This window comes from Amphiura filiformis, chromosome 3, assembly GCF_039555335.1.
Source record: "Amphiura filiformis chromosome 3, Afil_fr2py, whole genome shotgun sequence".
In the NCBI taxonomy this organism is placed as follows: domain Eukaryota; kingdom Metazoa; phylum Echinodermata; class Ophiuroidea; order Amphilepidida; family Amphiuridae; genus Amphiura; species Amphiura filiformis.
Genome location: NC_092630.1, coordinates 27,393,185 through 27,417,571, shown reverse-complemented (window position 1 = coordinate 27,417,571; position 24,387 = coordinate 27,393,185). Strand labels below are relative to the sequence as shown.

The following is a 24,387-nucleotide window of genomic DNA, read 5'->3' as shown; positions in this document are numbered from 1 at the left end:
TACTGTGTGTAAATAACTAAATGTTCACAGGGCAGCTAGTGCACTTACCCACTTCTGGAACTGAGCAGTCGGTATGTGCTGCCTCGACCGTTAATAGTGCACCTGTACCTGTAATTCTTTGTTTCATCAATTGAATGGATAAGATAAACCCTTAAGGGTAGACGAGATATTGTTGGTGGAAGCAACCTAAAAATTGATTTCCGTTATCTAGATCAATATATTATTGAAAATTAACACAGGCTGATGTTTTGCAAAAGTTCATTCTACAAATCGTATACTTTGCAAACTTGCTTAATTTATTGTTGTTAATGAGTTATGTTCGTTTTACAAAAGTGTTGTTGTTTCAGCCCTCTTTACAATGTAACTCAAGAACCACAGCACCTATAAAAGTACATCTGTGATATTTGAATTCTTCTACACACTCGCTATGAATTAAGCAATGCAGTTTTTGCCAAAGCTCACTACCATTCGTAAGATGCTGTGAACTACCAAATCACAATAGAGGGTATTCATTACTACGTCATTGGTGTGATTGCTCATGCATACAATTCCTCCACATAGGCTGTTTCAGGGGTAGAAATAAGGGACCATTTCCTGATAGCCATCCGGGCTATCTAGCCATTTTTTCTGATAGCCCTGAAGGAAATTCAATAGCCCTGAAAAAGACATTGTTTTCGCACAATTCAAACCAATCGTTTGTTCAAATATTCAGTTATTAGTGAGTAACCCTTACCCTCCATAATCCAGGCATGAGACTGCACTTTCCTAAAAAAACCTGAAAACTGAAAATGCGCGTGAAATTGGGCAAAAAGTACCAAAAAACAGGCTGAAATTAAATAAAGTTGCGGAAATTTTGACTATAAAAAAAACTGAATTCAGTTTTTAAACTGAAAATTCTCATGCCTGATAATCAGGGGTAGCACTAGGCTTTAAAACCAGGGGTTCTCAGAACCCTGAACCCCTGAAAATGTTAAAAATATGCGCCAAATCCTAAAATGAAGGGTTCTTAATCTTGAATGTGTCAAGTATTGAATGTACCGTTTTAATTAATTGGTATCAGATTTTGTGATTTTGGTTACAATGTCAATGATGTGTTACCGGTATAGATTCATGGTATAAATAGTTAAAGCCCGGCAAAAAATGTGATCTCGCTTTTCACGCCACGATTCTCGCCTGTAACCCAACTATCTCACTTTTTAAGAAAGTTCCCAAGCAGTTTACTTACTATAAATGTGTTGCTTTATGCCATAAAAGTTAGCGAATTCCACAAAATGCAGTAAACTTCGCAAAGTGCAGAATTCAACACCATTGACACCACATGGAACCCATGCATTTCTCAATAAAAAATGACATTTCATTGCAAATGAGTTCAAGTTTAGGCCAAATATTATGATATTTATTGAATTACCGGAGTATGATGACTATAAAACATAATTCAAGGGTAACTTTTTGTCATTTTTTTTCTTCTACGGCCGATCATTGTGTCGTATTTCACCGATGGCATATCTCTACACACCACCCACAAAGCATTTCTTTCCGATCCCTAGAATTAGAAAATTTTCCAACTCATGTACGTGTCATCATTCAGCACTGCAATAACTTAGCAGCAGTGGTTCTAGACAATATCGCAATCTGTGTAATTATGTCGGCGGAGTGTATTTTATTTCTATTTTTAAATTATGTTACAATGCTACGGTGACTTCACTTCAACAAATGTTGTTACATTGCATTTTATGTTACATAATTTCTGGACAGGCCGTAAATATTAGAGATCGAAGCTTTTATTTTTCTTTCACATGTTTTCATTTTTCATGCCAAGATGAAAACCCCTGTATTGACGGGCTACATGGAGATAAAACCCAATAGCCCGACAGAAAACCTAATAGCCATGGCTATCGGGCTATCGCTTATTTCGACCCCTGCTTTAGCTTATTCATGAAAGTGGCCTCTTGACATGATATAACAGTAACCTTTATGTCATTAGTGAGGCCCACTTACAATGTTCAACACAAAGTGAACAATGCTATAACTTGGAGGACAAACAAACGAACACCGCCAAATTCGACTGACGTGGTGTACAACGTGGGAAGCTATGGGGAAATTGAAGACTCGCTCTCTGATCATGCATGTGTTTATGGTTCGGTTAGCGGTTACTTAGCAACTCTCGTTCCGCTTGGGTTTATTGCATATACTCTATAGTTAAAAATAATTAATAACCTTAAGAGATGTGTGCATCTAGTATGTGACTTTGATGCATGCTGGTACAAACTATTTATCCCATACACATTCAAATCTAGTGCACTTGTTCCATGTTTTGAAGAGAGTCTGTTTCATAGATCCGTACCCTGATGTTGATCATGCTGTACCTGCATTTTGTTAACCATCTACCATCAGAAATCTGTCTTGTTTCTTAAAAGAGAGGAGTTCTTAACATTTAGTAGTACCCTCAGGTACTCGCAAGAAATGCCTGAGGCTGTCTGTCAAACGACTTCCCCTCATCAGTCTGTCTTTACTTTACCTGACTGTGACATGTCTCAGTTGGAAACAACGCCGCAAGGCTAGTGTTGTCAAAAATGTTTTCTGAATCATATAAAGGTCGATACTGCAACATATTGTAACGTTGGTAGCATCTTATTAAACTCAGTCGGCATTTTCCTGTTGTGTCTTGTACATTATAAATAAGAATGTGAAGTCTGAGATATGATCTTCTCCCCCTAGTTTTTATGTCGCTATGATGAAAGCTTCCAAATTTATGCTATGCTTCTGCAACCCTGCTCAGTCCTGGATGTCAAGATAGACCCCCAACAAGATTCTGGTATGTATGTTTTCGTGGCATGCAGGTTGTCTCTAGAAACAAACATACAGACTTCAATTCATTACCAGCTCGACCTACCTGTTATCATAGTTTAGGCTAGTTTAAAACCAAATTTGACCTTCATTTATGCGCAAATAAATTCAACATTTTCCCTCTCCCACCCCTCTGAAAGTTTACAAAATAAAGCTGGTGAGCCAGAACATAATTAGACCCTGTTTGTTCCTATGCCCTACAAGGGACCCTTAAACAGGTCTTAGACCTAACACGTTAGTCAAGTTGCCCTGGCTTGCACCACAGGATAGATTTTGAAATTTGACACTGTGCTTCAAAAAGGTTTACTGACTCCTGCTCTAGCACTAGGTGTGAAAGGCCGCGATTTGGAATCTATGCCCAGACAACATTGGGGATGTTACTATATCATTCATGCCCTTAAATATAGATTTCCTGTGTGAGAAGCTAGTAATGTATAAAATATGTTGTAATTTTGCACACTCACCCTGATAAAGGGTATTTTTGCCTTAAATATTCCAGTGAATCTTGCGATATAGGATCCTACTTAATATCAGTCCTCCTGTCATTATTAAACAACTCGGGATGTTATTTCTGTTTAGTTTTTGTATATAATTAAACTGCTGTGGGCTAAGAAAAAACTTGAGATAGAGTGATAAGAAAGTGTTTTATGCACTACTTCCCTTACTAGTAATACTAATAGTATTTCACATTTTGACGGTAATTTCTTTGCGTCGGCCCATTGAATATGTTGAATGGTTTTTCTAGTAATAGAATGTTAGTGTGTGTACAATGTACCTGTGTACTGATGTCGAGTTTTTACCATGATTGCTCTTGATCAAACACCAGCTACTTTGGTTTAAAATGGGCCCACCAATGTTTCAACTTGCCCAGATATACCTAGTGCTTCTTTTAAGTTCAATTCATCATGTAAAATTTTATTTCCAGAATGTTGTTAGGGTCAGAAACAGCTCCAAATATTTTTAGTGCTTCTAAGTTTAAATTTACAACTTGACACCAGGGCAAGTACCAGCCCTGTTACAACTTGCCTGTTATGTATTTACAACTCTCAATTGACAATGGGCAAGTCAAGCCCCGCACTTTTGTGATGTGATGAATGGTTGATGCGAACGACTTTCATACATTAGGTGGGTAATAGCATTAATTTGATGGGTATCGTAGGTAGCTCATGGGCAGATATTAAAGTGTATGAATACTTGATGAAGATAAGCATCAGTCTTTAAGGGCTTGGTTCAGATTGTGCTCTGACTTGATTCTACAAACGGGTAATACCAGCTTGATTGTGGTAGTATTTTGTTGATTATCAACGCCATACCTGCTGGGGTAGCTATGATTAAAGCCACGTTTTTTCCGTGTTATAAAATTTAAATTCCGTGTTACAAATTGGACGATTCTGTGATTTTCCGTTTTCTAATATAAAGCACTGAAAAGTGAAAACAAACATGTTTTAAAAGTGTATGTTGTGCTCTGTTTACTGTAGTAACCCCTCAACATTGCCATCGTAGGCCTAGAATTAATGCTAGAATGGATTGTTTAACGGTTGATTACTGCTAAATAATCACTTTTCTTTGTTTTTCACACAAAAGTTAGAAATTTTACGCAGTTTTTCACTATTTTGTGGCATTTTCAAATTTCCGTGAGCAATCCCTGAAAGGAAATGGTTTCGTCCATTAAGATGTACACATTTTGACAAATCTCCCTGATTGCAACAGGAAATCTCCCTTTTTTCAAGATTCAAATGTTGGCAGCTCTGCATTGCTTTTTTTTTTTCAAATGTGCAACTCAATACAGGGTGTATCAAAATGATTGGTACGCATCAGTTTCCAGTGATTTTGGACATGACTGCCGCATTAAAATGCAACATAAGATGTACCTAATTTGTAGATAACTGTTATAAAAGGTTATAAAATGTGATCATTTAAATAGGATCTGGTGTTGCATTTGTTGTAAGCAGAGGCTTGTCAATAAACTTCAATACTAATGGGTACCAATCATTTTGATACACTCTGTACTACTTGTAAATCAAATTATGGATTACTGTTATGTTTGCATCAGCAGAAGTTTATAAATTGAACAGAAAGCAGCGAACTTCATATATATATAGATATTGATTGATTAAAAAAATTTCAATTCTAGATATAACTCATTGCTACTTATGAATTCCCTAAAATGATGTCACGTATATATGCTGTCAAAAATTATGGCTTCATACAGATAGGGCTATATCTTATCAAACTAGGAATCATTATTGAAGGAAAAATTGAAAGGAAGAAATATCAGTATGTTTTCTCAGCTTATGACCCATCAAGAGCATATAAATCATACCTGTGTATGAGGTGATGTTAGCATCGTACGAGCGAATTCTTCACCTCCCCACGGAAACAATTACTTACACTAGTGAGTTTATCAACCCCATGAGTACTGCCTGCTGATTGGTTACAAGCAGACTGTTATGATTTATTGAGCCAATCAGCAACATGGTATGACATGGTGGTAAGACTGAAGAGGCTTAACTCCATGGGTACTACCTGCTGATTGGTTACATAGAAGAAATTTATTATAATTTTTTGAGCCAATCAGCAACATTAGAATGGTGGTAGATCTGAAGAGTCTAAATATTCTAGAAGCTGTATTTTAAAATTCGTCGCTCAGATGATTGTATCTCATAATTAGCCAATCAGAAAGGCTGTAAGAAAGGAAAGGCAGATGTTCTCAGGGGTTTTAAAAATCACAAGTGACTTGCATTTATCAGTAACACTCACAAGTTATTGCCTCTTATCATTTTTAGAAAAATTCAATTGGTTAAAAGTGACATCTCTTGCTGAATTTTATGAAACCCAAGTATAAAAATATACATTTGAGTCATTCCTATGTTGTATAAATGTGTATGTTCCGAAGTGATAAACTGCCAAAAAATGATATCATTGGGATTAATTGGTCCCTGGGTAAAGGGTATGTGTGCGTGACTTTTTGTGTACATCTGGTTGTGTGCTTGCTTGCGTGCGTACATGGTTTGCATTGATGGTATTGTTTTGGGTTTCTGGAACTGACAGCTAAATGGGAATGTTGTCGTCATTTCAAATTGTGTCATATTCCATTATAATACAATGTCTTCATATTTCTAGAATTTGTGTACGTTTGGAGTACTGCTGTAAAGCGCACAGATGCCTTTGCTTGATGCGTTATATAAGTCTGTGTTATTATTATTATTATTATTATTACTGCAGGCATTTAGCAAGGCACTGTCCCGCAATCTACTCAACAGTGTTAGCCTTAAAATCTGACAGGAAATGTCAAGATGAAAGAAGCCAGAATTCTTGGGAATTAATTTAATTTTGCGACCTGACTTGGTTTGAGCGTTACATGTTTACCAATTAGTGATACGTATTAAAGACTGTCCCTTGTAAAATACCCAGGAAATCCTGTTAGTACAGTGTGGCAGTTTCAATGGCATTTTGCATAACCTGTTTGGTTATTGAAATAATTTTTTTTCTTGAGATTAAGAGCCGGAGCACTCTCGTTCAATATTCAATTAGCCAGGGGGATGCAATGGAGCTAGGCCCTCCCCCTCCCTTCAAAAAAACAAAACAAAACAAACATCAACAAAAACGGAAAAGGGGGGGGGTAGAGGGCATAGAAAACCTTTTCGGAGACGTTGAAAATAGGCCATTTCGACACCCGTATTTGCATAATTTTCTGATTCAACTAGCCTGGGAGGCAGATTTTACCAGAATGGTCACCATGATATCATGCAAGGGATTCCTGACCACTTAACGTAGTAAAGGAAGGGCTTTTCATCTCATTGATTGCATCACGTCAATTAAAACTATCAAAAAAGGGGGTCTTGTGTACTCACAGGTACCTAATTGTCATGCCTTATTTCCTAAAATAGCATATTTACCACGAATAAGGATTTTGTCTAGTACGTCTGACTATAACTTATAAACAAGCCAATTTTGCAATCCTTTTCTTTACCTTTGTCGTTATGTTTATCATTTATTCGAAAACAGAAGCTCCTGTCACCAATGATTTTGTAATTCTAAGCGGTAAGGGTTTCCGAAGGGCTTGAGTAGTCATTGCATGATGTGTCAATAAGTGTGGACAAGAAATAGACTCTATTTACACAGAGAAGACGACTTCAATTGCAACATAGAATCTAATTGTATTTACTCCATGTACATCAAGCCAAGAATGGTAGTCGACTAAATGTGAATTTGACTTTTATATGTCATTCTTCAATATTAACCATCATCATGAAATTAACTGGGTGTTCGTTTACACTGCAAAATCTGCAATTTGAAGTTCAATAAAAGTTGCTCTGGGTCATCATTGGAAGTCGACTTCTGAAGCTTCAATACACGATGACCCTGTTTACGTGCAAATTAAGTCAAGTTTAATTTCGACTGAAGTCAACTTCAGGCTCTGTGTAAGTGGGGCATAGCAAGCTGAAGGACTTCAGCTTCCATCAGTTTACAAACTATAGAGCAAAGTGACATTAAATGTAGAACACATCAATTATTACCTACCATGCCAAAATGGTGCTTTCCACCCTTTCCCCTGTAAATGGAAGCAGAAACATTTCTGCCTCTGTCAACATAATATACCATCATGTAAAGTTAAGGAGGAAGAAAGCATTTTTGAGAACTTTTCAATTAGGCGATGAGAAAACCTGTTCTACGAGCAAACGATCCTTTCAAGTAGGCGGTCGGTCGGGTATTTTTTTTCTTCTGTTTTTTCCCCCTTTTTTCTGGAGGCTAAAATTACCCTAAAATGTCACCAAAAGCTGAAACAATTTTGCAAACATAATTTCTAAAATTATTCAACCAAAATTAATCAATTTTGGCTCAAAACCACTGATTCTTTGTGTTTTTATCAACAATTTAAAAAAAAATCAAAACGCAAATTCAGTACTGACCAGGGGCGGACTGGTGGTTTTTAGCGGCCGTGGCAAATTTATGAAGACCGGTCCTATTACACAAATAGAGCGCAGCGAGCGAAGCGAGCGTAGCGACTAGCGCATGGGGTCCAGGGGCCCGCGTAAGGGCCGCTGGTAGGGTCCAGGGGCAAAGCCGCTGGTGGGGGGCCAGGGGGCGAAGCCCCCGGACAACTAAGGGTTTTAGCTATTCTAGGGGGTCAGGGAGCCCGGATTTGAAAACGATTTCTGAAGCCAAATTCCATTTGTACAGACTTGAAATAAGTTTATCAATTGTCACTCACTTGCAATAATCAAGATCAAACCAACAGTTATTCAATTTGTAAGTAGTGTGCATGTTTTATGTTTGGACTCATTTGCACATAATAGAATTAGGCCTACATCTTTATTTATCCCCCATCCCCCGGGATCTACGCCTATGAGTTGAAACATCAAAAGGGAAAGAAATTGGTTTGAGTATTGAACTGAGTAATGTGGCTGCATAGACCCTAGAAATGATTCTAGGGTCTATGGTGGCTGTAAGTATTATGTAATGTAATCCCTGCATTACAAGGAGCACCCCAGCCCAGAGGTTTTCGAATGATGGTCTAGCCGTGCTAGTTTTGATAGCTGATGGTGGTCCAAAGGGCCAAAGGCCTGGAGGGGGGCACTCACTAAAAATGAGTGAAGCGATGTGCGTGTAGTGCAGCCACAACCCACATTAACCCCCATTTTTCAACTCCCTCTCACTCAATGACCACTTTTTTATTTTTCACTTTTTTATTTTTTATTTTACTGAATTACTGAACTCCTCACTCGATGACCCTTATTTTTTCTTTTCCTGTCACAAAAAGACACCCCTTTGTAAAGAATTTTTGATAAATTTCTGGTAGTCTTTCACCGTTGTTTCTCAAAAAAAAATCCCATTTTGATGACTTTTGAAAAACAATTATCAAAAATTTGTCAACTTTTATATTTTGACCCAAGTTTTGTCCCAGTCTCACTGAAAGAACCCCCTTTTGAGGCCTCCTTACTGAATGACCCCCTTGGTTATATGGCGTCGAAGCTCTCACCAAAAGACCCCTATAGCATGTATAGTTTCAAACTGGTGTCCCATGTCCGCACATCCCAGTCATTTCGAAAGTCGAGTGCCTGTAGGCCTATCAGCCCCTATTTATACAGGCCTTAAGCCCTATCACTATGCAGACAAAAAGCGGGCACACTGTGTAGTCCCTTATATTACTCATCCCCTCAATGATCCCCTCCTTTCTTCTCTAAGTTTCTTTCTCCTATGTCTGCCTAATACCAAATGCCCATACCGGCCCTAGCCTCATTCCGCAGGCGCAATGAAATACCAATATTCCATTGACAGCCAGCCCAATATTTTGCTGTTGGCTTAAAATTTAAAAATTTTACTGTATGGCATCTAGAGTATTGGCCTTTTGCTGTGTTTACTTGCTAGAGAATTGATTCAAAAGGCCATTATTTTGTATAGGTGATGCCGCGACGGTGCACAGTGACATCGCCCCGATATCTTCATAGTAGAAATCGCCATGGTAGGTTGAATCCACACACACCGACACCGCCTGGCTAATAATTATTTGGTGGAGCAGAGACACTAAAATGAATACACGGGATCGATACACGTGAATTGCTATGCACGATTTTGATATCAGACGAAAATCTTCCGATACTGGGTTAGAAATTGATGAATATCTCCCGCAAATGAATTTTTCTCAAGAAACCAGATGTGGTCTCATACACTTGAAAATACGTGTTGAACAGATATGATAGTCGCTAGAATGCGCTTTGAAAATTGGCCGTGCGCTTTGAACTCAAAATTTGACCATTTTATATTGCGTTGGTCCTCTATGGACTACAGCGTGCAGCGTGTAGTACAGCTGCACTCACTGTAGGCAGTATAAAAGTCGATGACCATTGACCTCAATGGGGTATACAAGCTTATTCACGCACAACCAAGATCGATTACCCGGCTCGTTGTGAGTAGCCTTAGTTATGTCCCTCGACTAATTATTAGTTTTAAAGAGCTTTAAAGGTTTGAACCAAATGGCTAATCGTGGCTGTGGATTCAGCCTACCATGGCTATTCCTGCCATGAAGATATAGGGTCGATGACACTGTGCCACAGCCACCCATGACCATTTTATTCGGACCTTATGAGATGCATATTATTAGCGAAGTGACCTAAGGCTACTGACATAGACGGGTAATTGATTTCTCGCTCTGTGAGCAAGCTTGTATACGACATTGCGGTCAATGGTTATACTCTCTCCACTTGAGCGAGTGCCGCTATAGCCTGCTGCTGGCGCTGTAGTCCATACAAGACCAACGCATAATATAAAATTGAGAGTCTTGGTCAAATTTTGAGTTCAAAGCGCACGGCCAATTTTCAAAGCGCACGCTAACGACTATAATATCTGTTCAACACGTATTTTCAAGTGTATGAGACCACATCTGGTTTCTTGAGAAAATTCATTTATGGAGATATTCATCATTTTCTAACTCAGTATCCGAAGATTTTCGTCTGATATCAAAATCGTGCATAGCAATTCACGTGTATCGCTCCCCTGTATTCATTTTAATGTCACTGCTGCACCAAATAATTATTAGCCAGGCGATGTCGGTGTGCGGTGTAGGTACTAGTGGCCGGCCTATAATAGCTTAGTGTTAGGGCCTATACCTTAAGCCCTATGTCTCAGGCCTTCGGCTCGGACCTATGCCTCAGGCCCTAGGGCCTATGTCTTAAGATACTCCTTCCCCATTCTCTCCCCTTTTCTTCTATTTTCCCTTTCTTTCTCCTCTTTTTCCTTTTCTCTCTTTCTCTTTTTTCTCCATTTCTCCTTTTTTTCCTTTTTCTTTCTTTTTCGCTCCTTTTTGAGCAACCGGCCCTGAGCGGCCCAGAACCAAGCGGCCCATGTGGCGATCGCCACAATGCCACAGTGGCCAGTCCGCCCCTGGTACTGACCCAGATCCCCCTCCACCCTTTCCCTTCATGTGGCTAAGTCACTCCCCATCGATATAATGACGTCATTGGTTCAGACTTGCTAGTGAATGGGTGTTTTCATTCTTTCATCGCATTTGTCACTGAAACACTTTTCACCTTGTTGTCTCAGTATTAATAGGTTATATGACTTTGGTATGAGCCATAAAACACCGTTCAGTAGCCAAGACCAGTTATTACCATGTACTTATAATAGCAGTTCCTGTAATTAAAGTATGAAATGGTCATACAGAGGAATTCATTAATAGATGTAGTAGGTTGCATATTATTTGTGAAATGGCAGGGCTCAAAGAATATAGGGGCAATGTGGCAATTTGCCGCTGTATTTTCAAAAATAGTCTAAAATGAGCAACACACAATGGGCAGAGGTTATTTTTCTGAAGAAAATTGATTTACCATAACACCCTTGCTGCTTTTTGGCGAGGGGAAGGAAAGGAGGAAGGAAGAAAGAAAGAAAGAAGAAGAAAAGAAAACTTTTTTACTCGGGTGCTGTTTTGAACCCTGACCCTTCGAGTGCCAGACATGTGCATGGACCTACCTCGCCTCGGGGGTGTAGCTTGCCCGGCCAAGTTTCCGTGACCATATGACTGTTCGCATGATGACGCAATCGCATCATGTGTGATACCTGCCTGTGCCTACGCTTTGTGAATTGTGGTTTTGTGTTGTTAAGTACGGTTAAGGTTAATTAGCCCCCATTAAAATATCACTTTTACTTAGAGACCTGATGTGAAAGGGGAGCAAACATCACTTACAAAGTCTTGTACATGAGCAATTTTAAATAACTCCACGCAAATATCTATTGCTTGCCATATTCACATACTACAAAATATATAATTAAGCTCAGATTTCAGTGTGATGATATTGAAGCTCTTTGCTATAATTTAAAGATTATGTGATATGCATGTATAGCAACATCGTGAAATGGCAAGGCAAGTAATATAAATAAGGGAGATACTCATCGCATAAACAGACTTCATCGGATGCTGGAAATGGTAGATATGATCACTGGAAAGGCTTTATTAAGGTAGATGATAGTATCAAAAATGCACTCATGTATGTACATCAAGTAATTTCGAACTAAAAAAATGCATTAGATAATATAAAAAAATGCTTCTATTAAAAGATTATCGGATGTGAGAAAGAAACAAAAAGTGCAGACAAATTAGTCAGAAGCAAGGTCAATTTTAGTGCAGATATATAATACAAATTAATTTGTTTAATAACATATAGTACATGTGACAGCAAGCAAAACAAAATATAAGAAATTTATTTGAACACAAGTGAATGGGTATAGGTATTTTACAGGCAATAAGACCCGGTGACCATTTCAGAGTCAAACCAAGGATCTTGAGATTGCTGAAGCGGTTGGTGGGTTGATAGGTTAATGTTTAATCCTAATAACCGAACTGAATCTCACTAAAGCTCTCTATGTAAAGCACTGTGCGTGCATGGATATCACATGATGCGCTGATGCAATCAGCCCAAGTCATATACGGTACTCAGGGAATCGCTGGCCAGGCCAGCGAAAACACCATGGGTACAGGCCTGTGATCTTGTGCGTGGCATGCGAGGGGTCAAAGGTTCGAATCCAGGGGGTGCCAGGTGACTTCTTGTTTGTTCTTTAACTTCCGATAGCAAACAAACCACCGGTACGGTTAGGTTTAAGGCTCAGTGCACATTTAATTGCAAGAAACTTTTTTTGAAGCATAATCCGTCCATGATGACCAATGCATAATATAAATAATTTACTCTGCATACATGCATGACAACCAACAGTACTCATCCTCCCCTTAGCTAACCCTCAATTATCTCAAGGTCTACTACAGTACAACACCTGTCGCAACTCTCATCTGCTCAAAATCAAAATGCATAAACTTGTGAAATGAGCGAGCGATCAACTTGTACTAATTTCTTGCGTATTATATTAGAACTATCCGCAAGTTATGAGTAAATTTGATCTATGTATGACAGGTAGCCACCTTAAGAGAGTACTTTGACACAGGTTTCCCCAGGGTGATCTTAATAACCCCTGGGAGAGAGTTTACAAGGGGGTACACCCTTATGAGTTGTTCCTGATGTTTTCCTTCCTAATAGTGTCTGTTTATTATTAAAATTCTGTGTACCACTTAGAATGCTTTGAAGTATTTTATATATGGACAAAGAACCAGTGAACCAGCATGACATGAAAAAGTTATAAAAGGGATATTCAGAGATTTTTGAGTTTGAAAAATTTGTGCACAAATATTGTTTCATGGGGACCCTACAAAATTTAAAGAGTGAGGAACATCATTGTAGCTTGCCAGGGTTGTACATGTATACAATGTAGTCATCTATACTCTGATCAGCTCGTAATAGCTGGGGCTCATAACATTGTGGATTGATATAGAATGGCATATGTAACTGGGCACAGCACCTAGGCGTGCAATTTTGTGAATTTATGTTGGGGTAAATTGGGACTCGCACAGTGACAAAAATCAAATTATTTGCACCTATTATGAACTGATCATAGTATAGTGCCATTAAAAATCTCCTAGCTACAGGGATAACAATGTTGTACTCATACATGTTACTGAAGTAACTACTGGTAATAATGTTAGCTTTTATTTTGTTGTATCATAAAGAGCTTGCAACAATTAGCAACATTTTAGCCCAAACCCTATCGCAGATCAAGATACCATCAAGTTTGAGAACCATGCAAAGAGCTGATGCAACTGATCAGATCCAATTATTTTCACAAAACTTTCTGACTAGTCAATAAACATGTTCTTGCTTTTTTTATTTGGTATTTAATGTCAAATTAAAGGAATGTACCACATGAAGTCAAAAATTCAGTCAACCACCCCTCACAAAATCTGTAAATGTGTCCTGTGAATGTGCCTTTAAATTTGCATCAGGCCAATTCCACCGTTACGGACGTTACAGATACATGCAACTTGCAACTTTTAAGTGAATAGCACACATGTTTGCTGTTAGGATAACACTTTATTTCTTTGTATGCTACTAGTACATACTCTAATGTTCAATATAATGAAGCAATTTTGTTTTGGCTTTCTTAGTTAATTAGCTACAGAAATTAGAAACGAGCGTTACGGACGTTACGCGAAAGTGCCTGCCATTTTGACAGATGGTACATATCCTTAAATCTCCATTCAGTTCTGTGTTTTATTTTTTTCTGTTAACTATATTGAGCAAGCCCTGACTCCAATCTATGTAAACATGAAAAGCAAGTTTGAAATTAATACTCCTGTATCGTCCTACACTGTTAATTTAGTGTTACGGACGTTACATTTTATCTCAAATGTAACGTCCGTAACGTTTTTCATAATGAAAAAAAACTGTCAAGGTGCTTCCTCAGATTTTTTTCTATTTTTTACTATCTTGAAGTAGGTCTGACATCAATCTATGGAGGCATCATTAGCAAATTTGAAATAAATGCTGCTGTTTTGAGCAATTATGTTCCAAAATTTTGTTACGGACGTTACAAAAGGCACTTTTGGCATGGAATTGGCCATCAGTGTTATAAAGAAAAAGTTACTGTGCTAAATTTAATCCAGGAAAACTTTGTTTGATTATTCATGTTAGCAAAAATAGCGATGTGGGGAAGATGAATATCAGTCATTAAGGGGGTACTACACCCCTGGCCAATTTTGTGCCTATTTTTGCATTTTTCTCAAAAATTATAGCGCATTGGTGACAGGTAAGATATGTATATTATAGGGGCAAGGACTACAACTACTGCACTGAAAATTCAGCACACAAAGCAAGTTGTTATTGATTTATTGATCAAATATTGGTTTTCCCTCATTTTTGACTGTAACTCCACAACTGTTGTCTGTGCTGAAATAAAATTTCCAGTGCAGTAGTTATAGTCCTTGCCCCAATAATATACATATCTTACTTGTCACCAATGTGCTATAATTTTTGAGAAAAATGCAAAAATAGGCACAAAAGTGGCAAGTGAATGTGATGTTTCTTTTGAGTATCCAAGTTTTTGATGAAGAGAAAGTAGGATTAATAATTAGTAGAATGATGATTTTTTTATGTTTCTGAAGGTTATGGATCATTGATAAAGATAATCTTGGGATATTTTAGGGCACAAGAATATCTTTAAATAAACCACAGACTTATTTTCGACTTTTGTAATCAGTAGGTCTATCTCCGTTATAATTAAAATGAAATGAGTAGATGCTGTGTGTAGGTTAGACTTTATTTTTTTAAATTAGATTTAATACTAGAACTGAAATTTGCAACTCAAAATAATTTGATTTGTTTTTATCCATTCAGTTCAGTAAACTGGATGATAGCTACTTACACCGAATTATAGTTGCAACACATTAAGGTGGTATTTTACGCATTTTGGAAGGGCTCAATGCATGTTTTAAACAGATTAATTAAATAGAGCATAAATAAAGCAAATCAGACATGGTTTTCAAAATATATCAATTTCTATTTTATTTGTATCTTGTTGTTTTTATCAATAATCAATAAAGTTAATGAGCTAAAATGAGTGGAAAAGCTCATTAATATGAACTAATATGTAATTTTTGTCAAAAAGTTTGCTAAAAATAAATGCCTACATATATTCAGGGTACTTTTATTTTGCATTATTTTGCCTTGAAACTTGGCCAAAGTGTTTCTAATATGTTCTAATATATTATATAGCCTAGCTGCCTTCTAATATGCATAATTAATTAGCTTTTATGCAAATTAACTCATTAATTATGCATCATTATGTAACCGGTGAATCTGTCCATAGTGACCTACATATCGTGTACCACATTGTTTATACAGCTTGGGTTGAAGGCACCCATCCTTCCATGTGTAATAGGTCATTATTGTAGGTCAAACATCAGGATAGGTAACAGACAGAAAATAAACTAGAAACCACAGTTGTGTTTGACCAAACACGAATATCTATGCCCGTGACCACACCTACCCCCCCTTCACCTATTCACAAAACGAGAACTTATACCCCTTGGTATAAGCTTTAAATGATATAGGCCTAAGTATCATTATCATAGCACCTAAAATAAAAAAACGCCCAATTGGGCGCCAAATGCAAAAGTTAGTAACCATCATGTGAAAGCCCTTGTTATAAACTTTAATTGATATAAATATCATCCTCATAGCACCTAAAATAAAAAAGCGCCCAATTGGGCGCCAAATCCAAAAGTTGGTGACCACCATGTGGAAGCCCTTTTTATAAACTTTAATTGATGTAAGTATTATCCTCATAGCACCTTAAATAAAAAAGCGCCCAATTGGGCGCCAAATCATAGGCCTACAATATATTATTACACAAAATTAAAAGATTTTAATTTTGTGCATCATTACCACGATATAAATTTTAGGGTAGGCCTACCTAGGCCTCGCGCGGAGGAGGACGTCCAACTTTCAGGAGACTGTGATAGGCCTAGGCCTACTATCCGGGATAGGCCTAGCCTGAGTATAAAGATTGATGGAAGTGAACAAGACGCAGATTATACACACGACGAAGCCGAAAAATATTATCAGTAGGCCTATGATCCCAACAGAAAGGGAATTCTTTAGTCATGTTTTGTTTAAATAGGCCACGATTTTGATAAACACCTTGGATAAAAAATAGTGTAAATTGCAAATTTCTATGCGGCGCTTCGCGCGAAATAAACCCGCGCCTATGAGGCAATTTTCTTTGCCTCTCACTCCCCCCCCCCCCTCGTCAAAAAGTCAAGGTAGCCTACGCTACTATGAGAAATGGACTACAAACTGCTTCAATTGGGCCTTCATATTATGTAACATAGTTTTCAATCACATTGTAATAAGTGTCCACTAATTGCCTTCAGTTGGCGCCGACGACTCAAGACCACCCCTGGCAAAGCGCTGACGAGAGGCACGCTTCATGGACGAGGCCTATCCCCCACGCAAATTTTTCTTCACGGCCTCATATTTCACCGATGGCATATATCTCTACACACCACCCTTGAAGCATTTCTTACCGATCCCTTGGCCCTAGAATTAGAAATTACCAACTCACATGTGTCGTCATTCAGTAGGCCTACTGCAATAACTCATCAGTGATTCTAGACAATATCGCAATCTGTGCAATTTATACGCTGGCGGTGTGTATATTATTTTTATTTTTAAATTATGTTACAATGCTACGGCGACTTCACTTCAACATAAATTTATATTAATGCATTTTATGTTACATAATTTCTGGACGGATCGTACACACATATTGCCCCCTGTAGCCCATGACCTTTGACCTCTGGGGTCGGGGATACCCTCGGATGTATCTAGGGGTCATGGGCCATCATTGTACCAAGTATGGGCCCAGGGGCTACTTTAGTTCCTGAGCTAGAGGGGTGCAAAGAAGTGGTCTTGAGGAGGAGGAGAAGGAAAAGGAGAAGACTAAACAGAACAAATACAATATCTATGCCACCGTTCCACGGGCATAGATAAAAATGGTGACAAGAAGAATGTACATTGTCCAGATGACCTAGAGCCAATTTCAGATATACAGGCATTTCCCAGGAATTTAGCTAAATTTCTCATAAAAATATCAATATGTCCCATTTATTCATTACATATTTCTTAATTGGGGAATAAGAATTTCCTTCCAAGTGCCAAAATTGCCCTTAAAATACAAAAAATGGCCTCAGGAGGATCTTTCTGGCTTCCACATTTTTCCAGGCAAGCAGATCTGACTTGTGACACAAAAGCGGCATTTTAGTGTTTTGCATCACTGTATAAAATGTGTGCATAGTTAAATGTAGAATGGTTGTAGACTGCTTAATTAAGGGAGAGTGGTTCTTGAAATGTTGTCTGGAACATAATGTAGATGTTGCAGACTTGCTGTGTGTTTGTTCTTTTACATTGCTTTGAAGTGTTCCTGAAAGAGGCCCCTAAACTTAAAGTCAACAACTAAGTGACATTACATTCTACAATTTTGCCAATTGGGTACTGGCAGGAAGAGTTTTGTCTTAGTTTTGGTGTTCAGTGACCTGCTGTGGTCAGTTTTACAAAGGCGTCCATCACATGGTCAAGTTCTAGGTGGTCAAGACATCGAAGTGTTGCAGATGTGTTTTGTCATGAAAGTGGGTCAGAAGAAATATATATAGAGCATCAAAAGAAGGAAACTGCTGACAGTATACTGGTCTGTACATGTAGGTGACCTGAAACACCTTAGTCATGACAAGTGTTCCAACTCTAATAGGCCTATATTCAACAGAATTCATAGTCACTTGTACAATTGGTAGGGGTGTTCCATTATTGAAAACTTCCTTTTATAGTGTATGGCCTAATCTACCAAGGTCCATTGATTACTTTGAGTCAATTTAACATCTAAGAAGAACCTGTAAAAGTACTTCTGAGTGGGTTTCATGTGAAATTTGCTCACACCATTTTACTTGATAATCCAGATTCCAGAGATATAATGATCTGAAATGGTTTGAGACTTTGAGTGCAGACAAGTTTTAAAAAAAACCTACAATCTTGGAAAAAGTTCTAGGAACACTGGGCACAACTTTGTTTAAATTCTGAGTTTTTTCATGATCATGGAAATGGTGTACATGTATATTGCAGGAATAAACAGAACGTCTACACATCTACAACATTGATAATGTACACGTCACCTCACCAAATCAATCAATGTTGGAACACTTTACTTTGGAAAACTCCTGAAGATGTTGGCATTTCTTAAGTGTTCCAAGACTTTTTCCATGATGACAGTTGCCGTATATCGCAACTTCTTATTGACTTTACTGTAAACAAGTCATATTATAAATAATTACATCAGGCAAATGTTGTTGGAGACTACAGATTCACCCAAATACTAATTATGGGTATTTCACAATGGCGCATCAAAATGTGTTAAAAATCAAGGTGCTGAACTGTGAGCTTTTGCTAATTAATTGTTGTTGAAAAAATGACTTGTATTTGAAAATACCTTGTGTGATATGTGATACTAAACCAACTGAAATATATGTGACCATCCACCACAACTGAGCCCGGATGTCGCCAGTGCCACTATTGAGATATGCTCCATTGAACTTAACAATAAACAACAGGAAACAAAGGATTTATTGACTGTTTTATTGATTTTCACTACTTAAATGTCAAGTACTATAGACATGATATACATCATTTTAAAGCTAATTTCAAGTAGAATATTTTGGTTGAATATCTAAAAATGATGATTGGCGACTTCAGGGCTCAGTTGTGCTGGATGGTCACATATTAGAATGGCTTTAGGGATTTACTTTAAAAAATTTGACTGCTTTAAATTTGCTTCAATGTACTGCAGCAAGTGTTTCATTCACCCTTGAATACAGAACTCCAGAAGACAAATTTGTTGCATCCATAGAATTCAACAGACACCTGCTAAGGGACGCACCATTAGACTTCAAGGGGGTGGGGAGGAAGTTTTTGAAAAAAAAAAACTACCCCCACTACATGAGCAAAAAAAAAAAACTTTCCCTACCAACACTAAAAAAAAAAAAAAACCCTTTCCTCACCAAACTGTATAAATGCATGAAAATTTTTTTTAAAAACTTGTCGCCTTTGGCAGCAAAAAAAAAACAAACTTCCATGTGAAAAAAAACACCTTGAAGTCTAATGGTGCGTCCCTAACTGGGGTTTAGCAAAACTAATCATGTTGCGTGTTATTTATAGAACCCTGCGTCCATTGCAAAGGTTGACGTCTTGTGCACCGCTAGTGCTAAGCTTTTCCTTCCCCCCTTTTCACCAGACCAAACCCACACTCTTATTTAACCGTTAGTCTGCATTTCCAAAATGTCTTTTAGACCTAGGATTTTCTAAAGTTTCATATTAAACTTTAAATAAAGGCGCAGTGTTGTGTAAGTTGATGCTGGAATTATGCTTGGATTGAAGCAGTATGGTATAATTTATAATATTTGGCTATTCAATTTAAAATACACACTACCCCTGTGGATGATATTGACCACAGGGGGAGTATGAACTTCAAATGGAACTAACACATTAGCAGTTCCATTTGAAACTCACCCTCCCTCAGTGGAAGATTCAGGTTGAATCTTCCTCAGAGGGTGTATGAAATTCAAATGGAGCAGCCTAATGTGCTTATTCCATATGAAATTCATACTCCCCCTGTGGAAGATATTTCCAAAATCTAACACAGGGATAGTGTGGATTTTAAATGGAATAGCCCAATTTTGTACTGATGTCAGTTTACAATGGTTTTCAGTATCCTTGGATAAGGAAATAGTTTCACAAAGTGTGTTGTTGTTGAAAACGTAGACCTTGTTAGCTCATTGCGTAAACGCAATGCACTATAGGCATAGTCTAGATTTCTGTATGTTTTTTCTTTCTCTTGCTACATCGCTTGAGCAATGGATCTGGTAATTTGAGGCTGCGATCTTTGCATGATCGTTCATGATTGTTACTTATTTAGCTAGGAAAATTCGGACGGAAAGTGTCATTTTTGGTGTTTTTTCTTACGAAAATTTTTACCAAATTTCATGGAATAGTCTCCTATGCAGACTGTTTGTGGTGCTTTTCATATTACAAACACTGTACAAACTCCTTGATCTGGTGATTTTGTAAAAGAGATGTTGAACTTTACTGATTCAGTGCGGCTACAATGTTTGCTTTTCAGTGTTGCTTTGCCTTCAATAAATAAAGCACCAATTGGGCTTGTGCTGTCTATAGGCCCTTACTTCTGTGCACGAGCCATGAGCAACTAGTGTCTCAAATTCTCCCAATTTGTGCATATTCAGAACTACTGAGTAAATAAAATGAGAGCTAATACACTTAATTAGGCCAGGCAAACATATGTTGCAAAACTTGTAATGATATCGAGAAGGCCATTATCTGCAATAGCTACCCTATAGATATTTGACAATTTCTGCATTTTATATTGTACATAATCTTAAAATAAAGCACCTGGCAGCTATTGCATTTAACCCTAGATCTGTATGTGTTTTTACAATTTTGGGTATAAGAGATTATGTACACAGAGGTTTAGGGCAAGAAAACCCATAGGGATAGCAAGCATGCACAGAAAAATATCTTACCCTTCCCAGAATCCTTTGCAACATAATACATCCCCTCATTTCAACAAATGCTCCCACTACTTTGTACAGGTTTCATTTTTTTCATTTTTCATGTTTTCATTTTGAGAATAGACTGGCTGAACAAGGGCCGCTAGTCAAGAATTAAACATATTTTGCAAGATCTGGATGTGCTCTGTTTACTGAGCTATATTTTGTAGACCGTGGCACAACATAGCAAATCAGTACAGAATATTGAAATGGAAGAAATGCATTATGGGAAGTGTAAGATAATATAGCATAATATATCCACCACAATGGTTCTAGTTTTTCAATTAACACATTAAATGCTACAACATGTAATGGCTTAATTGGTCTTGCACAGATCATGTACACTGTAAATATAAACCAGAAATGCAAGGAAATTTAATCAATTGACTATTAGCATAGAAGAAATTAATGTCCAGACTCTGTGTCTTTTTAACATATTAACACCTACTTGTTAGGTCAAGTTGTTGTATCAATATCAATAAAATGACTGAGCAACAGAGATAATGGAATTATGTGTGGAGCAAATACCCCAATTCCAAACAGTAGATGATCATACAATCTGATTTTAAAAAAAATACACTCATGTTTAAAGGGCTGTAACTACAGATCTATAATAGGCTGTAAATGAAAATAGCATTAATAAAAATTCCTTTAAAAGGAATAGGGCGGGCAAATGAAAAATTGTCAAGAGAAATGAAAGAATGAGTATTAAAAACAGGGAAAATATGACACAACATCAATTTCCAATGGGGAAATAACACAAAATGTATAAACAAAGTTAAAAGATGGAGAAAAGAGTTTTTAACTTTTATGACGTTTATGTTATTCCCCATTGGAGGTTGTGTCATATTTTCCTGATTTTTTATAATCTTATCAATTGCTTATCCTTTGGTTCCCTGCTGGTCAGTTGGAACAGATTTTCCCTGTTTTCATATCAACCCTTCACATCATAACAGAAGACGTTTTATGTTAACATTTTAAACATTCATGGTCTGCTAGCTCCCTCCCAATTTACCAGCCCAAATGGTTTGTTTTACACTTTTTCTGAAGATCACTAACTATTATTCAATGTTGATTGTTGTACAACTTTATGTAAAATTACTGTTAAAATTACTATTAATAACATCACCATTGAAATCCATGGAAATTGCTCCTTTGCAATGATTTATAAGAGCCCATAATGATACCCATGTTTGCTTCTTATTCCAGAACCACCCATGTGTAAAATGCACCCTATGCTGTTTTGGGCTCAAAATTAGACACTATGTCTAATTTTGAGTCTATTTATCAGACTACATTTGAAATCTGATCTTCTGGATTGTATACTCCCCAAATAGTGGTCTAAATTTGTGCCTATATTTAGTAATGTTACTGCCAAACCAATTTTAGAGGATCTGCTGAAATATAGGCACTTTGGGTTTGCAGTGTATGGTCCTAAACCCTCAATATAATTGTTTCTTGTTTTCCTTCTCACCCAGTTGTTTGTCTCCAAGATAAGTACTTAGTGGTCCAATTAACATTATTGTTATCTTATTGACTATGCAGCTCAAAAATTTGGCCCTGCTTTATATTAAGGTGCGACAGGTGTAATCGGTTTTTGTGTGAAGATCATAGAAATTCAAAACTTGGTACAAAGTAACTGATATAAACAAAAAATACTCAAATGTTAAGCATATTAATTAGCTAATTTGCATATTTAATTAGGGAAAATGAGCTACAGCACCATTGGTGCTCTTGTTTTAACATTGGCTGTGTTTGATTTTATTGTTGAAATATCCAGCAAATTGGTGTATTTATAGCACTCATGCCTCACTTTAGGTACCACTCATCAGAAAAATATGCCAAGATGTGTTAAACACAACTTGATATTTTGTTTGAATGAATTATGTTTTATTAAAGGATGATGACTCAACAAGAGACATTAGTATTTATATCACCATGTCCAGATAGTTATAAAATCAAGTATATTGAAATAAAAACAGATGCATTTGATGGCAGGAATCTATTATTGTAAATTATTATCTCTGACAATGCAATTCCTCTGAAACCTTTGAAAAGTTGGCGAACATACAGCATTGAGTATGCCGACTCAACCGAAGAAGAAGAAGAATAAGAATTAGTGCCTCATTGAAACTGCCGAGTATGTATGAATGAAGTATGAAGTCAGTGTTGGGTGGATTTAACCATCAATACATCAGTCCACATTTAAAAAATAATGAGGACAATCTGTAATTTGTTTAACCAGATGACCTAAAATTCACCAAAATTTAGATTCCAGCATATTTAGAGTAAGTGTGAATGTGCTGATAAATCTTTAATTTTACTATCAATTATATTGTAATTAATATTATTAACGTTTGTTTAATTTTTTTTCTCTTGCAGATATCCATCATCAATCATCAGTAGGTTTTAATCCAGGAACGCCTACTAACAGAAATAATAGAGGAATGCTTAACTTTTCTGGGTAAGTGGATGTTACATGATGTAAGACTTTCATACTAACTTTCAATATCAGCTAGCTACAACCCTGTTTACATGTTTTTCAATGTGTAAAAGAATTTTTTTCACAAATTATTACAAAAGTTTTTTCCATACCCAAAAAGGTTTTGAATCTTCAAGTTTATAATATAAATAATCAAATGATATCAGAAAAGTTACTTTGATGCCTGGAAATGACTTTAAATAATATGTGAGTAATATGCGAGTTCTTCAGTGTGTGTGAAATGCTCCACAACACATATGTCAGGTAATTCTTCTGGCAATTAAACAACATTCCAAGTTAGTGTTGTTAAAAAATAATATTGATATTCAGTATTTTGTATCGATTTTACCAAAGAATACTGGACAAATACAGGAGAATACGGAAAATACTATTTATATTAATGTTTATTATATATGTGACCATCCACGACAAACCCAGTGTAAACTCGCCAGTACAGATTTGGAGATATGGACCAATAAACCAAATAGAAATCAATAGAAAACAAAGGAATTTTGAGACCAAATTTTAAGCAATTTTTTTTCAAGCAATCAGGGCATGTGATATATCATCTTAAAGCTTGTTTTAAGGAGATTTTGACAAATTTCAAAATCTACGATTCTTAAATGTGCAACTTTACACTGGGTTCGTTGTGGATGGTCACATATAAACCCATCCCTGTCCCCGTAACCAATAAAAATTTCTTTTTTGTTTGTTTGTCAGTGTTGTACAAACTATCCCGTCTAGCCAACCACAATGTAATGGAGACATAGGTCATCAGTCGGATGAAGATAGCCTTAGCGACTATGAGAACAACAAAGAGAATGAGGATGACGATGAAGATGATGCTACTTACAATAGTAAGTGAATATACCCAAGATTTCATCTGGGATTTATTTTGGGGTGGGATGGAAGGGAATGCTTTCCCTTGTATGGTAAATTAGGGGGTCTAGTAAGAAGTGGGCGTGGAGTGCAGAGGTTATCGACTGCTTGGTGACAGAAGTTGGTAAGTGCAATACACACAGTATATTGTACTCATCTATACGTGGGAGCTACACATGGCAGCTATTAC

The 24,387-nt window shown here is 37.1% G+C and overlaps 1 protein-coding gene across 1 annotated transcript in view; it reads left to right on the top strand.

The window, feature by feature from the left end:
• LOC140147171 (uncharacterized) overlaps window positions 1–24,387 on the top strand; it is a 151,126-nt gene that overhangs the window by 89,070 nt on the left and 37,669 nt on the right. The window contains exons 6-7 of the mRNA XM_072168951.1: window positions 23,219–23,300; window positions 24,039–24,175. Coding sequence (XP_072025052.1) covers window positions 23,219–23,300; window positions 24,039–24,175 — 219 coding nt within the window. The remainder of the gene's footprint in view (window positions 1–23,218; window positions 23,301–24,038; window positions 24,176–24,387) is intronic.